The sequence below is a fragment of the Esox lucius genome, unplaced genomic scaffold (assembly GCF_011004845.1).
Source record: "Esox lucius isolate fEsoLuc1 unplaced genomic scaffold, fEsoLuc1.pri scaffold_58_arrow_ctg1, whole genome shotgun sequence".
Classification (NCBI taxonomy): domain Eukaryota; kingdom Metazoa; phylum Chordata; class Actinopteri; order Esociformes; family Esocidae; genus Esox; species Esox lucius.
This window is the reverse complement of record NW_022995036.1, coordinates 2844-19820: the sequence shown is the minus strand read 5'-3', so window position 1 is coordinate 19820 and position 16977 is coordinate 2844. Positions and strand designations below refer to the sequence as shown.

The 16977-nt window shown below is 39.8% G+C and overlaps 1 protein-coding gene across 1 annotated transcript; it reads right to left on the bottom strand.

Moving 5' to 3' along the window:
- Positions 1–5915: 5915 nt before the first annotated feature.
- LOC117592776 (CD209 antigen-like protein E) lies at positions 5916–16123 on the bottom strand. Its single transcript, XM_034291310.1, has 6 exons — positions 16000–16123; positions 15735–15839; positions 14854–15009; positions 14594–14709; positions 6547–6647; positions 5916–6125 (listed from the first exon to the last, which is right to left on the bottom strand). The coding sequence occupies exons 1-6, from the start codon at positions 16097–16099 to the stop codon at positions 5978–5980; spliced, it is 726 nt and encodes a 241-aa protein (XP_034147201.1). The 5' UTR covers positions 16100–16123; the 3' UTR covers positions 5916–5977.
- Positions 16124–16977: the final 854 nt, after the last annotated feature.

Below are 16977 nucleotides of genomic sequence, written 5' to 3'. Positions count from 1 at the left end.
TGGACCTTTTCAAATAGGGTTGAGAAGGAGAGACCAAATGTGAAATTGAGGAAAGACTACAGAATACAGAAATTCCCTTTCAAAACCTTTGTAAGACATAATTCTCAACTGTGGAGTACTCCATCTGTGGCTGTTCTCAAATACATAGACAAACAGTCAAACACAAATTTCAGCAAACACATGATAGAAAACGAGTAGCAAATTTATGATGAAAAGTACTCTGTGTGAAAAGTGACCTTTTTGTTGTCAGTGGCTCTCAATTTGTGAAACCTAACCTGTTTAGCACGAGGTCCTCTCACCATCCATGTCCTTTGACTGCTCCTTCACTCCCTCTACCTGTAAACACAACAGACTCACAGCCTCTTACGACTCATCATAACTCAACCCAGATCAAAATCACCAGAATTCTAGACACCTGTTCCTCATCTAAACTCCCTATAGATAGTCGATATCTGCCACTTCCTCTTTATGAGGTATTATTCGTTGTAGACTTTACCAAGCCTGTGATCTTGATAACCATTTGACTCGCTATTTCTGTACTGTTTCTATTTTTAGTTCCTTACTGTTGTTTGTCTTCCCCGTTCTGCTCAACTCCCATCTGTACCTTCACTACAGACCAGCCTGATTGTCCTGAGGATTTCCCTTTTCCTTCCAATTCCAGGAACTTTGCATTGCCTGATTGACCACCCATTACCGAACCTAGCCTGATTTACCACCCGGTACTGAACCTAGCCTGACTGACCACCCGTTACTGAACCTACCCTGATTGACCACCCATTACTGAACCTAGACTGATAGACCACCATTAATGAACCTAACCTAATTGACCACCCGTTAAATTAACCTATCCTGATTGACCACGTATTACTGAACTTAACCTGATTGACCACCCATTAACGAACCTAGCCTGACTGACCACCCGTTACTGAACCTACCCTGACTGACCACCCGTTACTGAACCTAGCCTGATTGACCACCCGTTACTGAACCTACCCTGATTGACCACACATTACTGAACCTAGCCTGATTTACCACCCATTACTGAACCTAGACTGATTGACCACCCGTTAATGAACCTAACCTGATTGACCACCCATTACCGAACCTAGCCTGACTAACCACCCGTTACTGAACCTAGCCTGATTGACCACCCGTTACTGAACCTAACCTAATTGACCACCCGTTAAATGAACCTAGCCTGATTGACCACACGTTACTGAACCTACCCTGATTTGCCACCCGTTACTGAACCTAGCTTGATTTACCACCCGTTACTGAACCTAACCTGATTGACAACCCGTTTCTGAACCCAGCCTGATTGACCATCCCTTACTGAACATAGCCTGCTTGTGGTGTTCTGTGCTGCCTTTGCTTCTGTCCCCTTGCAGGTTAAATAAAATTTGCCCTTTCACGATTGGATTTATAATAATCTGTCCGGTCGTATTCATTACATTGAGGTTGTAATTTCTTCTTAAAATGTAGGTTGATTTTCCCTATAACGAAGATGACCACCTGTTTCCTTTGGAATTACTGTTTTGATCTTCTGTCACAAACAAGTGATAATAAAGGGATTCCTTTGTGGCTGTATAATGACCTCTGTTACAAGACTGATTGAGCTCAGCATTGATACTATGCAGTGTGAACAAAGTGAGAATACACATATTTGTATGTTAAGAATTATTGTCAATTTAATCATCTCCTTTATGTTTAAAACCAATGGGCACTCTGGGAAACAAACATTAATAAATAAGTTCCATGTGGGCTAGAAGTCACAGGCTCCTCTTCAATATGTTTGTCAGAAACATTTAACTGTTGTACATGTTCAATTATTTTGTGCAGATTGTGTCAAGCCTGATTTGTCTGTTCAATTCATCCTACAATTTTGCAATGCATTTAATATTATTGTGTTTTCCATTTTTGTCTTGCCCTCTATGTATTATATGTACTATTGTATATATTATGCATTGTTGCCTTTTATGTATAATTCCTTTAATCATGCATACAGACCCAGCAGCACGCAGGACAGGAGAATGCTTTACCCCCCAAAAATTGTTTGGGTCCCAATACCATGTATACCATGAATGTAGGCTAGCAAATGCGATTGAAGATGTGCTTTAAGAGATGTGATCACTAAGTTACAAAGAATGTGTTACTATTGTAGTTGCTAAAGCTTTTGAATTTGATTAACAGCTGAGAATATTGCTATTATACAGTATAGCCACAGCAAGCCATGCATGCAAAGATTACTTGCTTTCCATTCATTGTACTTTAGCCACTATTCTATGTTGATCAGTAGGACAAACGTGCCCACCCATGGAAATCAAAAGCTGTCCATGTTCTAGCGTCTTCACGTAAACCTGTTTTGAGGCAGATGTTAATCCATCTGCCTTGACTGTAAATCACTTTGGGTCAACTCCTGTTGTCTTTAAATGTGCTATAAAATAAAACCGAGTTGACTTTCCACCAAGTGGGATATTGGTTACATTTCTCTCACACATACAGTAAACACACACAGCTCACGCACGCGGAGGGGGCGGGTCTTCTGCTTACAGAACTGTCAAGTTGTTTATATGGGAGAACTGCACTGCTGATGTTACCATATGTCTCCGTAACCAGGGCTACGATGACGGAGTGACAGACAACTCGCCTGTTATTCTGATTTAATACTTCTCCACTATGTCTCATGAAACTTTGTTGGTTTTATTACTTCTCATGTCAATCAAAGCTTGACAAGCCCCACCCTAAGTTTTAAAGTCCAGGAGGGGCCATGATCTACTGGCCGAATGGCACCGGTCCGTGTCAATGGAAACAGAACATAGTCTGGACTTTGGAGTGTTTGGCACCAGTGGAAACCAGTCAAGGGAGTGACTTGGTCAAGATGACAGAGGTGGTCCAGGTTGAGGCCTTGGGGTCAGAGTTTAACGGAACCCTGCAGTCATTGGGCTCACACAGGGGAGACTTCCTAGTTTATTTTGTCAGAATCCTACAGGGGGAGTTTGTTGTGTGTCTGAGGGGGGAGACCAATAGTAACACTGGCATGGCATGGATTAGCCACTTCCAGAGACATGCCTCCACTCAGATAAAGACATCCAGCATCTCTGTATCAGTTGGTTGCATTGTCAACTTTTTAGATTTTGTTTAGTATACAGTAGATAGTTTAATAGATTTCGAGGTTGGACAGAATATTCAGCATGTTATCATGAGGACAAAATGCTCTGGGTTATTCCACCACTCTGCACACATATAAAGCTTAGTCTTCGACTATACATGTTGTTTTTTTTCATCATGCCTTAATCTTATCAAACTACCCCCTCTCCCCCAGGCCCAAGCTGACAGTATTCTAACTGTTCAGTTGTTTAACTAAACTTTCCTTGTCTCTCACCTGTAGTCCAGGTGACAGATTTCACCCCTCCCCGATGTGGGCTGGTCAGAGTCATTGGCTCCATGCCGAACTGACCGACAGCGTGAACAGCATCGGCATCGTCCGCGTCTCCTTGCTCCAGGACAACGGCTCCCTGAACACTTCTTCGGTGGTGGGCGCCGAAGGCGAGAATGTGACCGGGTGTCCTGCAGAACCTCCTTCTTTTCTAAGAAGGTGGAGATTTTGTGGTGGACCTGGCCGGCAATGTGGGTGTATGTGTGGGCTTAGTGAAGGACCTGTTGTGTGTATTCCATCAACACTGCTTAAGAAATCTGCGCTTAATTGAAAAAGCCTAGTTTGAATGAACGCCAACCTCCACTTAAGGCTTAAGCCGTTCCATAATGCTGACTAATGCTGGAAGGGAAAAAAATGAAAGAAGGAGGACCCCTTTTTGGAGGGCCCCCTTTTGAGTCAGTCCCTGTGTCTGAATGTTTGTGTGATGCTTTTTCTTGTCCTGTGGTTTGGAGCAGAGATCTACAGTTCCATATTGACCACAGATACTGGGATATTATGTGTGTGTGTGTGATGCTGTAAAGGGAGATTGGAGAAAATCTGTCGTTTGTCAAAGCACTCTATGTGAAAAGTGAGCTTTTTTCTTTCAGTGGCTCTCAATTTGTGAAACCTAACCTGTTGAGCATGAGGTCCTCTCATCATTCATGTCCTTTGACTGCTCCTTCACTCCCTCTACCTGTAAACACAGGACTCACAGCCTCTTACATCTGAACATATCTCAACCCAGATCACAATCACCAGAATTCTAGACACCTGTTCCTCATCTACACTCCCTATAGATAGTCGATATCTGCCACTTCCTCTTTGTAAAGTATTACTTGTAGTTTCCTTAACAAGCCTGTGACCTTTGAAAACCATTTGACATATCGTTTTTCAGCCTGTTGCTTATCTTCCCGCTCTGCTCAAATTAATGTTTTACTCTTCTGTAGCAAACAAGTGATAATAAAGGGATACCTATGTGGCCGCATAATGAACTCTGTTAGAAGACTGATGGAGCTCAGCATTGATGCTATACAGTATGATGAAAGTGAGAATAGAGATTTGTATGCTAAGATATACTGTCAATACAATCATCTCCTTTATGTTTGAAATGGGCACTCTGGGAAACAAACATGAATGAATAAGAAGCCCCAATGGGGTCTTAAAATGACATGGAACTGTCAATTAAGTTTCTGACCGCAAGGAACACAAATGGGCAAGGACCATGTCCTTGTAGTGGATGCAACCTTCGACTATAAGCCAGTAGAGTGAATGTAGGAGTGGGGTGACATGAGAGAATATGGGAAGGTTGAACACCAGGCAGACAGTTTTATTCTGGTTATGTTGAAGGGGTTTGGTGGCACATTCTGGAAGCCACACCAATAGGGAGTTGCTTTCCCTTTTTACTTAAAGTTATGCATGTCTGCTCAGATGAAGAACTGCAACACATACAGGAAGTTGTGGATATTAGCTTTGCACCATGCATGGGCCAGTGGATAGTTGGTTAACGTCCTGTATGGGCAGAGTTGGGGAGCTACTTCACATTTTCAGCCTGATAAATACAGGAATGTGTGTGACTTGTCCTGTTCTATCGTTTTCATTGTTTGGCAACAGTTATTGCCTTCTTCACTTTAAATGTACTCGTGTAATAGATATATTTTTTGCCACAATGTTTTAGAAAGAAGTTATTAGAAATCTATGCCAATTCATTGCAAATGAAAAATTCACAAATTTTGTTCAGATGCATCCTGTGTTTTTAAATCCCACTTGATATGTTGCTGGAAGTTCTTTAAAAGAATGAGGAAAAAGATGATCTGGTTTGATGAGAAACTGTAAGAAGAACTAACCTAATCTAATAAATCTATTAATAGTTAATATTTTATGTTTGAACAGCGCAGTTCCATTTGAGAGTCTATGCGCATTTGACAAAACTGTCTGTGGTAGTTTCTGCACTGTCTGTTGCAGACCCATGCAGTTCCTCAGTGAGGTTACAACAGAAAAGGGTGAAGGTTCTGGAGTTGCCATCACAGTCTCCTGACCTTAATATCATCAAGCCACTCTGGGGAGATCTCGAACGTGTGGTTCATGCAAGACAACCAAGACTTTGCATGACCTTGAGGCATTTTGTCAAAACGAATGGGCAGCGATACCACCAAAAAGAATTCAGGGCCTCATAGACAACTATTACCAAAGACTGCACGCTGTCATTGATGCTATAGGGGGCAATACACAGTATTAAGAACTAAGGGTATGCAGACCTTTGAACAGGGGTCAGTTATTTTTTTTCTTTGTTGCCATGTTTTCTTTTATGATTGAGCCATTCTGTTATGACCTACAGTTGAATATGAATCCCATAAGAAATAAAAGTAATGTGTTTTACCTGCTCACTCATGGTTTCTTTACAAATGGTACATATATTATCAATTGTCAAAGGGTATGCAAGCTTTTGAGCACAAATGTAGGATTAAAGGATAATGGATACACATTTTTGCTAAATGTCATGTTGTTTATTGTTTGTGTACAGCCTTAATGCATTCTGATTGTACTGTAGATAAGAAGGTATTGTTAATCAATGGTTTGTTCACAAATCCAGTTAAGTTGAGAGGTACATGAATTGTCATTCCATTTGTTTACAGGATCAGTAATGCAATGATAAATCTCGGCACAGTCTTTCCCTCCACCAGCATTATTAGGCTCTTTTTCTCCCCAGTACCTAAAGTGGGAACAACACAGAGAACCAGGGAGTCAGACACTGGTAGAAAACAAAATCCTAAATACTGGCAGACAATGCAGATGTTTTATGAGGTTAAAGAGACAGCAGAGAAGTTTATCTATGTCAACTAAGTCAGACAAACCAGTGTAAACCATCTTCATATAACTGTAGTCAATGTAAAGGAAGTGGCCAACTAGCACTGATGAAATGGTGAAATAGCTTTAGCACTACGACTAGACGTTTAACAGTTTCTATGCTAGACGTTTAACAGTTTCTATGCTAGTTGTTACTGTTGACAATCAGTCATTGAATCAATGCTAGTAACAATTGGAAAGCAAAACAACCATTAATATCTTTCACACGTAAATCAGATACTTAAAGAATCATATAATGTAGTTTTATACAGAGTATAATCTCTTACGCTGTAGTCAGAGGTGTGCCATCCACCCATCTCCAGGTCCCCTCAGTCTCTATGTCAGACAGACCGATCCAAGTACGTATGTTTAATGAAATTAGGAATTTCTATCAGACAAAGATTAAGTTGTTGTCAATAGAATGAAAACAACCATTTGTATCCATAAATCTCTTATGAACCTCCTTCTCACCTGTTCCTCTTGGTTGTTTATGATGACTAGCATTGCCCCTCTATTCACACAGTCCTGCTTTGCATATTCCCAGTTCCTTTGTTCCATGGAGACGTAATAGTTGTTGTTGCCAAACACTTTCACTTTTTAAAAGAAAATAAGTTGTTCAAATTACACATATAATGTGTTTATGCAGCTGATGAACCATTTCAGTTATTCAAGTCTGTATGAAAGATATTTAGCGGATTAAGATTAAATGGAAAACCAGTTCAGTTCACTTACCAAGTAAAAAGCTTTCTCTCTCACTCAGTAGTTTGTCTCTCTCGCTCTGTAGTTTGTCTCTCTCTTCAGTCAGGGTTTTGTATCTAGTCTGTAGCCGGTCTCTCTCGTCAGTCTGGTTGTTATAGCTAGTCTGTATTTCATCTCCTTCTGTGAAGCATTTATGTCCAATGACTCCATCTGTAATATTCAAGTTATATTAAGGGCTGGTCCATGGATTCCTGATGACCAATGGTATTATGATGTGGGGGGTAGTTGAGATTTACTACCAGGCACTCATTTTTCTATGTATATTGATTTTGAACAATGTTTTTTAAAGGTTTGGGCAGCTCGATCTTGAACAGCCATAGTAATGACTCAAACCAATCAGCTGAAATTAGTAAAACGTAATGAGTTTTTGCATGGAAACAGTTATACATTTTACAACCATGAGTCTATTTGGATATGTCTCTACCAGCTTTTTACATCTGGATGTAGTAATTTTGCTCGATCATGTCAAATGAGGACCCTTAGTGAACAGCAATATTCCATTCTTTCAACAAGATTACATGTTCTTAAAATGTTATCAGTTCAACTTTAAGTGTAATTTTATGAAACTTACAGTAGACAAACACTCCTATGATCCCAGCCAGTAGCAGAACACACATCAGTCCCAGACACACTGCAGCAACTCCAGATGGTCTTTTCCACCACTGATAAGACACTGAATCAGAAACGTCAAATCCACTTCAACATTTTGAAATACAGTCATTAAAAGTATGAAAAAGTGCACTCCATTGCTGAAAAGATTAGATTAGTCGTAAACTCATTATCCTGCTAAATGTCAAATATTTTGAAATAGTTTTAGTTCTATGTACTGTTTTTATTAAAAAAATAAGGGTGTGCGCATTTCTGACAATATGTCCGTGTCTATACCTGCATGTGTGTGTGTGTGTGTGTTTGTGTGTAATTTGTGTGTAATATTACCTGAATGTTGACTGACAGCCCTACCTGGTTTGGGCTTGTTGTCTCCTACATTGGCATATACTGGGCAATCAATGTTTGTGCCAATTACATTCCTGTCAAGTTTGTAGATTCACTCTGACATCTTAGAACACGTGTGATAAAGAGAAGTTCTATCTCAACTGTTCTGCTTTGAGTGACTTCCTGATTGAAATCTGACAAACTCAAAATAGAGGTTAAATGATGGTGTCCAAATGAAGGCAACATTATCGCTTATGTTGGAAGTAGCTCGGTCTGTGTTGGTGAGGAAGACTTCCTGTTTTTCAGTGTCGGTCACAATATGAATCTGCCATTATTTTACAGTTGTGCATTTAATACAATGAAATACTCCCATCTTGCAAGTCAAAACTGCTTTCAAAAAACGTCATAAAGGAAAGAGAATTAAAGGTCAATATCAATCACACAAAAAAATATTTTATTATCCATTATATGACCATTGTATATAAGTATGTTTCACTTACCACCAATGTAATACTTAGGCAAAAGTATTTCTGGTTAAACCAATGTTCAACAGGAATAATTGCTTTTGGACTTTTCCTCAATAACAGTAATCTTTCTTTGAATCATCCTTCAGCCACTTTCTTCAGCTCTTTCCTTAAAACACAATAGAGAAAATGTTCCTAGGATTGTAACCATGGACCTTTTCAAATAGAGTTGAGAAGGAGAGACCAAATTTCATATTGAGGAAGGACTACAGAATACAGAAGTTCCCTTTCAAAACCTTTGAATAACATATTTCTCAACTGTGAAGTTCTCCATCTGTGGCTGTTTTCAAATAAATAGACCAACAGTCAAACACAAGTTTCAGCAAACACATGATAAAAAAACGAGTAGCAAATTTAATTGTACACTTTTCCTTTTGAATTTGAAAATAGATTGTGTTTTGGTGGTCATGTTGGCATTGATTGGATGAACTGCTGGGGTCTTTAATATGGGTGCAAGGACATCTGTAAGATCTAATTAAAATATACAGTCACAGTCCACCTCATTAGTACACCTTGCTAATAGCGGGTTGCATCCCCTTTTGCCTTCAGAACTTCTTTAATTCTTCATGGCATGGATTCATCAAGGTGCTGGAAACATTCCTCTGAGATTTAGGGCCATACTGACATTATAGCATCACACAGTTTTTGCAGATTTGTAGGCTGCACATTTATGATCAGAATCTCTGATACTCCAAACGTGATCTATTGGATTGAGATCTTGTGACTGTGGAGTCCATTTGAGTACATTGAACTCATTGTCTTGTGCAAAACCAGTTTTAAATGATGTGATCTTTGTGACATGGTGTGTTATCCTGCTGAAAGAAGCCTTTAAAGATGGGCAGACTGTGGTCACAAAGGGATGGACATGGTCAGCAACAATAATCAGGTAGACTGTGGCCTACCCTTTAGTTGAGAAGGATAAGGTGGGGGGACAGCCCGCCCTTTGGGTAAATGTTACACAAGACAGATGGGCAACAACTTACCACACCCCTTTCGGTATGTGATATATACAGTTGAATGAGCTGTATTGAGTTAGAGACTCCTCAGACGATTATGTTTGTAAGCGGTTGAAGCGTCTCTCTTATGTGCAAATAAATAATTAATAAACTGTTAATTTTGCCGAGAGTATTTCGTCTCTGTACTTCCTTCTTAAAGAGTTCTGATCGATGAAATTACCACCATCAAAATTAAGATCATCTTGACCATGTCTACATGTCTAAATGCATTGAGTTGCTGCCACATGATTGGCTGATAAGATATTTGCATTATCAAACAGTTGAAAAGGTGTACCTAATGAAGTGGCCGGTGAGTAACCATGTTTTGAGATGATACAGTACCAGTTTAAATTACAATGATCACAAACAGTGAATTAAATAACTGTACTTCATTATTGTAAGTACTGATCGTGTATGATAACGAATATTAAGGTTGTGAGGCAATTGTAATGTATATAGTATGTCCTACATTTTCCAAAAGGAGGCGTAATAACTGCAGATGTTCTCTGTAATATAATGATGTATTTCTGTCATATCAATAAAGAAACTTCCAATCAAACAGCTGTGAAAAAAACCTCTTCATGCAGCTGATTGTCACAAACTAATCCTTTAAACATGTCTGTAGGTGTGTTTGCATTTGTATGCAGATACACAGATACACAAATCTACAGCAGGTGTTGGAAACAAATGACTGGTGGGCCAAACCCCCCACAAAAGTGACCACAGTTGACCCAAGAATAAACACACTTGATCTTGCAGACTGGGTAAATTAAAAACATGACTTGTCTGTTTGGTTGCCTATCAAAACTGTTAATCATTATTTAAACTGCAATTATAGAACCTTCAGGAAGTGGGATTTCATCACAAATTTTTATGGTATAAAGCATGTAGGTTAAACCTTTTGGATAGTCCAAATAATTTGTATGTAGTCATCAATTGGGTCATCTTTACTTCCTGTGGAGACATTCTGGAGAAAACATTAGCGTTAACTTTCTCCCGACCTGGTTTGTTCTTCAATTCAAAACTGTAGTTGGCAAATTGACCGAGTTCCTGGCTGTGGGGAGATGGACTATGGGGTTGTTGTCTGTGTAAATTGTGAACAGACAGCCCCATAAATAGTCTTTAAACTTCTTTCACTTCCCATTTCAGGGCCAATAAAGTGCTATAGTCACCATAATTGTGTTCTGTGGGGGACAAACTTCTGCTGGCATGGATCATATCCCATTCTGGTCTTGAGTGAGCAAAGCTCCGAGACCAACATTGCTGGCAAAGGGGCACTTGTTAAAGGATTAAAATGATGCCATTTATACATGTATAGGACCAAGTATACATCAGTTCAAGAGCTACCCCTAAGCTACCCCTAACAGTCACCCTAAGCTACCCCTTCTTCTTTCTAACCAGGACAATAGGCGCTGTCCAAGGACAAATTCTTTCTTTTGCAACCTGTCTTCAGCATATTACTTAACAGACCACGGACTTCCTGATACATGCTAGGAGGAATGGGCCGATAATGGGCGTGTTTGAACAATATTTCACAAAAGTATTTCACAGAGTACACCCCTCACATATTTGCAAAAATGTGGTGTTATCACTCTCTCACTCCCTCATACTGGTCACTGGAAGTTCAACATTGCACCTCATGGCAAAGAACTCTCTGAGGATATGAAATGTTTTTTTTGCTCTACATAAATATGGCCTAGGCTATAAGAAGATTGCCAAGACCCTGAAACTGAGCTGCAGCACGGTGGCCAAGACCTTACAGCGCTTTACCAGGACAGGTTCCACTCAGAACAAGCATCGCCATGGTCGACCAAAGAAGTTGAGTGCACATGCTCAGCATCATATCCAGAGGTTGTCTTTGGGAAATACACATATGAGTACTGCCAGCATTGCTGTAGAGGTTGAAGGGGTGGGGGGGTCAGCCTGTCATTGCTTAGACAATACACTGCACACTGCATCAATTGGTCCGCATGGCTGTCGTCCCAGAAGGAAGCCTCTTCTAAAGATGACGCACAAGAAAGCCCGCAAACAGTTTGTTGAAGACAAACAGACTAAGGACCATGTCCTGTGGTCTGATGAGACCAAGATAAACTGGTTCAGATGGGGTCAAGCATGTGTGGCGGCAACCAGGTGAGGAGTACAAATACAAGTGTCTCTTGCCTACAGTCAAGCATGGTGGTGGGAGTGTCATGGTCTGGGGCTGCATGAGTGCTGCTGGTACTGGGGAGCTTCAGTTCATTGAGGGAACCATGAATGCCAATATGTACTGTGACATACTGAAGCAGAGCATGATCCCCTCCCTTTGGAGACTGGGCCACAGGGCAGTATTCCAACATGATAACGACCCCAAACACACCTCCAAGATGACCACTGCCTTGCTAAAGAAGCTGAGGGTAAAGGTTATGGACTGGCCAAGCATGTCTCCAGACCTAAACCCTATTGGGCATCTGTGGGGCATCTTCAAATTGAAGGTGGAGGTGCGCATGGTCTTTAATATCCACCAGCTCTGTGATGTTGTCATGGAGGAGTGGAAGAGGAATACAGTGGAAACCTGTGAAACTCTGGTGAACTCCATGCAGGTTAAGACAGTGCTGGAAAATAATGGTGGCCACACAAAATATTGACACTTATATGGTGTACTCACTATTGTTGCCAGCAGTTTAGACGTTAATGGCAGTGTGTTGAGTTATTTTGAGGGGACAGCAAAATTTACACTGTTATACAAGCTCACTACTTTACATTGTAGCAAAGTGTCATTTCTTCAGTGTCACATGAAAAGATATAATCAAATATTTGCAAAAATGTGAGGGGTGTATTCACTTTTGTGAGATACTGTACCTGTTGGTATGGTGTGCTGTATGACTCCAGTCCGGCCAAAGACTTGCAAATGAACCTCCCATTTCGTCAGTAGGCCCTTAAATTCCTCCTGCTGGCTCACAGATAGTCCTTATTCTTCTAAGGCCAAGGTTTCTAAATGTAGGAAATTCTCAGACAGTTCTTCACTTTCATAAGGCAAAGCAGTGGACAAAGCAGCAATTGGTTGATATGGGGTAATGCCACTAGCTGAGCGTTTAAGTTTGTTATTCTGACAGGAATCCTCCCTTTTCAGACCGTCTCAAGACTTCTAGCTGTAATAATGGCACTCAAATTTTAAGATTAGAGTGTGCTGTAGCCCAAACCACTCTGTCACTATTGTGGAATGCCACCGGGTGGTGATACACTGGCATCAACGTTCTGGTTACCATAGATGCAAGTGATGCTCTGACCTTTCAACAGTCCTCAAAGACCCTGCCTAGATGACATCTGTGGGAATGGACAGAGGCTCATATTGAACCTGTAAATCGGAAAGGAGATCATCCCAACTGTAGCAAAAAATATGAATTCCCTAAGTGGGTAAACTATATTTGTGGGGTAATCTTCTGCAATCACTATTCCCTTGTCTTGCAATATCAGCTCCCCTACCTGAATTTGTTAGCAGAATTTGTAAGCCATTTGCTACTCTTTGTGTCAACCAGCTTACACCATTCTTGGCTACCACCACCTGTTCAGGGAAAAAATTAGTATCTGACATAGGTGTTACTTGTGACCCAGTGTCCATCAAAATTGTCACCTTCTATCCATCAATCAGGCTATCAACCCTTGGGTATGTACCAACCAAAATAAGTTGCTCTGCATGATTTAAACCTAGAGTAGATTGTCCAGTCACCAGGCCCGTGGTCACTGGGTCTATTAGTTTATAGCCACGTTGCTCTCTCTATGATTGCATTCCTGACCAATGGGTCCACTGACTCCACACTTAGAGAAACAGGTCTGCCCTGTGGATCCCGTCGGTAAGCTAGTTGGTCCTTGTTGTCTGATGAATCAGGGGCTTGTTTATGAGTCCAACGAGATCCTTGCAGCTCTGGGTTTTGTTAGTCAATCGCAGTCCTAACTCCATGAGAGAGCATAATGAATGGAGTCCTCAGTTTGGTTTTATTCAATATCTCTAAACTTATTGTATTACTTTGATCTGGATTTAAGTGTTTTCCATTTTAGTCAATGTATCGTATGTACTATTGTATTATATTAGGTATCGTTCTTTTTATGAATTATTAATTTATTCATGTATACAGACATGTATTGCCCCCAGCGAGAATGCTTTGCCCCCCAATAAATGTTTGGGTCAGATGCTTCTCACAATACTGTACTTCATTAATTACTGTTGGGAATGTAAACTAGCTCTCTTGCCTTCATCTGCAAATGTGATCCTAGATGTGCTATAAGTGATGGCATTACTGAGCTACAAAGAATGTGTAACTACTGTAATTGCTTAAGCTTTTGAATTTGATTGACAGCTGAGTATTTTGCTAGTATACAGTATAGCCACAGCAAGCCATGCATGTAAAGATTATGTGCTATCCGTCCGTCGTGCTTTAGCTACTATTCTAAGTTGATTCTATTGTGCAGATTGTGTGCACCTAAAACTTGTTGGATGTGAGACAAACAGAAACACAATAATAACTTTTGGAAATTACATTTATATTAGAACAGTCAACCAGTTAAGCCTGATTTGTCTGTTTAATTCATCCTACAATTTTATAATGCATTTAAAAGGCAAAAATCTGATCAATACTGCACATTAAAATCAACCCTAGCTCTGTATAAATCAATCAGTGAGAGAGGGTGAGAGAGAAAATTGAACCGAGAGAAAACATAATTTCAGAATGAAGATGTTTTATAAGGTTATAGAGACAGCAGAGATGTTTATCTCCGTCAACAAAGTCAGACAAACAAGTGCAAACCATCTTCATATAACTGTAGTCAATGTACAGGAAGTGGCCAACGAGCACTGATGAAATGGTGAAATAGCCTTAGCACTACGACTAGACATTTAACAGTTTCTATGCTAGTTGTTACTGTTGACTATCAGTAACTGAATCAGCAACAATTGGAAAGCAAAACAAACCTTTTATTTCTTTTAAACTTTAATCAGATACTTAAATAATTATTTCTATAAAATCTAGTTATATACAGAGTATAATCTCTTACGCAGTAGTCAGAGGTGTGCCATCCACCCAGTTGTTGTCAATAGAATGAAAACAAATTTTTTTTTATCCATAAATCTCTTATGAACCTCCTCTCACCTGTTCCTCTTGGTTGTTTATGATGACTAGCTGTGCCCCTCTATTCAGACAGTACTGCTTTGCATATTCCCAGTTATTTTGTTCCATGAAGACGTAATAGTTGCTGTTGCCAAACACTTTCAATTTTAAAAGAAAATAAGTTGTTCAAATTACACATAGAATGTGTTTATGCAGTTGATGAACCAATTCAGTTATTCAAGTCTGCATGAAGGACATTTAGAGGATTAAGAATAAATGGAAAACCAGTTCGGTTCACTTACCAGGTAAAAAGCTGTCTTTCTCACTCTGTAGCTGGTCTCTCTCTTCAGTCAGGGTTTTGTATTTAATCTGTAGCTGGTCTCTCTCTTCAGTCAGGTTGTTGTAGCTAGTCTGTAGTTTGTCTTTTTCTGTGAAGTATTGATGCCCAATGACTCCATCTGTAATATTCAAGTCCATGGGCTGGTCCATGGATTCTCTCTTCTTGTCTATACATATTTTACCTGTATTTTTACCTCTGTCAATTTCCTGATGTCCAATTTGGGATTATGATGTGGGGTGTAGTTGAGACTTAATTATGTTACTTCCAGCATTTCCTTTTATTATGTATTTTGATATTGAACAACACTTTTTAAATAATTGGGCATCCGGATCTTGAACTGCCATAATAAGGACTCAATCCAATGAGTTGGCAGAACTCAGAACAGTAGTCTACGTAATCAATGTCAATTTTTTTTCCCAATCCCACTGTACGACCTTGTGCCACCGCTACAACAGTCCCTGCAGAGACGGGGGGGTCATACATTGCCACAGGCCACCTCTGAAATTGATCCAATTAGCCAGTGTGCTTCTTTACCACCCTCCTTAACCAGGAAGTCAATGTGAGCCAACATGTCAGAGGAAACACTTGCACACATTGCCTTATGCATGGCCAGGTTAGAGGCACCCCACGTCCCCCTGAAACTTTGCTGAAACTTGGCGGGACAAGGACATCCCTAATGCCAATTACATCCCCCCGGACAACGCCAGCTGTTCACAATGTTCCAGCTGTTCACAATGTTCCAGCTGTTCACAATGCTGTTCACAGTGTTCCATTCTTTCAAGAAGAGAACATGCTCTTTAAATGTGGTCAGTTCAACCTTAAGTGTAAAAGAATTAAACCTACAGTGGAAAGCCAGTCCTATGATCCTAGCCAGAAGCAGAACACACAGCAGTCCAAGACACACTGCTGCAACTCCAGGTCTTTTCCACCATTGATTATACACCGAAGCTGTATGTAAAATAAAAAATATTTGAAATACAGTTCTTAAATGTATGAAAATGTGAACTCCTTTGCTAATAAGATAAGATTAGTCGTAAGTCATAAGCCTGCTAAATGTCAAAACCTTTTCTGAATTCAATATTACCTGAATAGTGAATGACAACCCTACCTGGTTTTGGCTTGTCGTCATCTTCATTGGCATATGTTGGGAAATCGGTCTTTGTGTTTGTTCCAATTACATTGCCCTCAAATTCGATTCCCTCTGACATCGTAGCACAGAAAACATGTTCTATGTCCACCGTTCTATTTTGAGTGACTTGCTGGTTAAAATGTGCCCAAAAGTCACCATAGAGATTAAAGACAACATCATCACTTTTGTGTGTAACTCGGTCTGTGGTGATGAGATAGACTTCCTGTTTTTCCGTTGGCATTAACATTAAGAATCTCCCATTATAAAGCCTGCAGACTAAGATTTACAACAAACGTTCAGTGTTTCAAGGTTTATTTGTCAAATGCACCGAACAACAACAGTGTCATCCTGCACAATGAAATTCTTCTGACATGGCACCCGACAGCTACATAGCGAGAATTAAGAAGAAAAATATATAAGCATAACTATAGCCAATCAAAAAATAGAGCAATTATATACGTATCACAGTACACTAGCAGTGGTTTAGAAGAGTACTGTAAACTAGTAGCAATATTGATCAATAGTAATGAATATTATAGATATGGCAAGTATGGCAATAATATACATAACAATGTAAACTAGCAGCAATTATAGAAAGAGTAGGAAGGGGATCAATCAATCAATCAACTGCATTTATAAAGGCCTTTTAACATCAGCAGTTGAAGTTATTTTACAAAAGACCCAGCCTGAAACCACAAGGAGCAAGTAACAACAGTGTTGAAGAATAGTGGCTAGGAAAAACTCCCTAAGAGTTGTTTTATAGATCTCTAACTCATATGAATAGTGAACTTTTAGAAAATATTTTATCCTTTTATAGAAGGATATATAATCCTTTTATAGAAGGCTATATTCTTGTATATTCTCAGAAATATACAATTTCCTAAGGGGTGTCCTCTGGACAAGGAAGGTCAGTGACCATAATAGCAATGTTTTAATATATATATATATATATATATA

Excerpts from the sequence above, each read along its gene's own strand:
- LOC117592776 (XM_034291310.1), bottom strand. The coding sequence starts at position 16,099 with ATGTCAGAGGGAATCGAATTTGAGGGCAATGTAATTGGAACAAACACA. Across the intron at positions 14,710-14,853 it reads GAAAGACAGCTTTTTACCTG|TGTTTGGCAACAGCAACTAT; the intron begins GTAAGTGAACCG and ends TAAAATTGAAAG. Across the intron at positions 6,126-6,546 it reads GGCACACCTCTGACTACAGC|GTACTGGGGAGAAAAAGAGC; the intron begins GTAAGAGATTAT and ends TTCCCACTTTAG.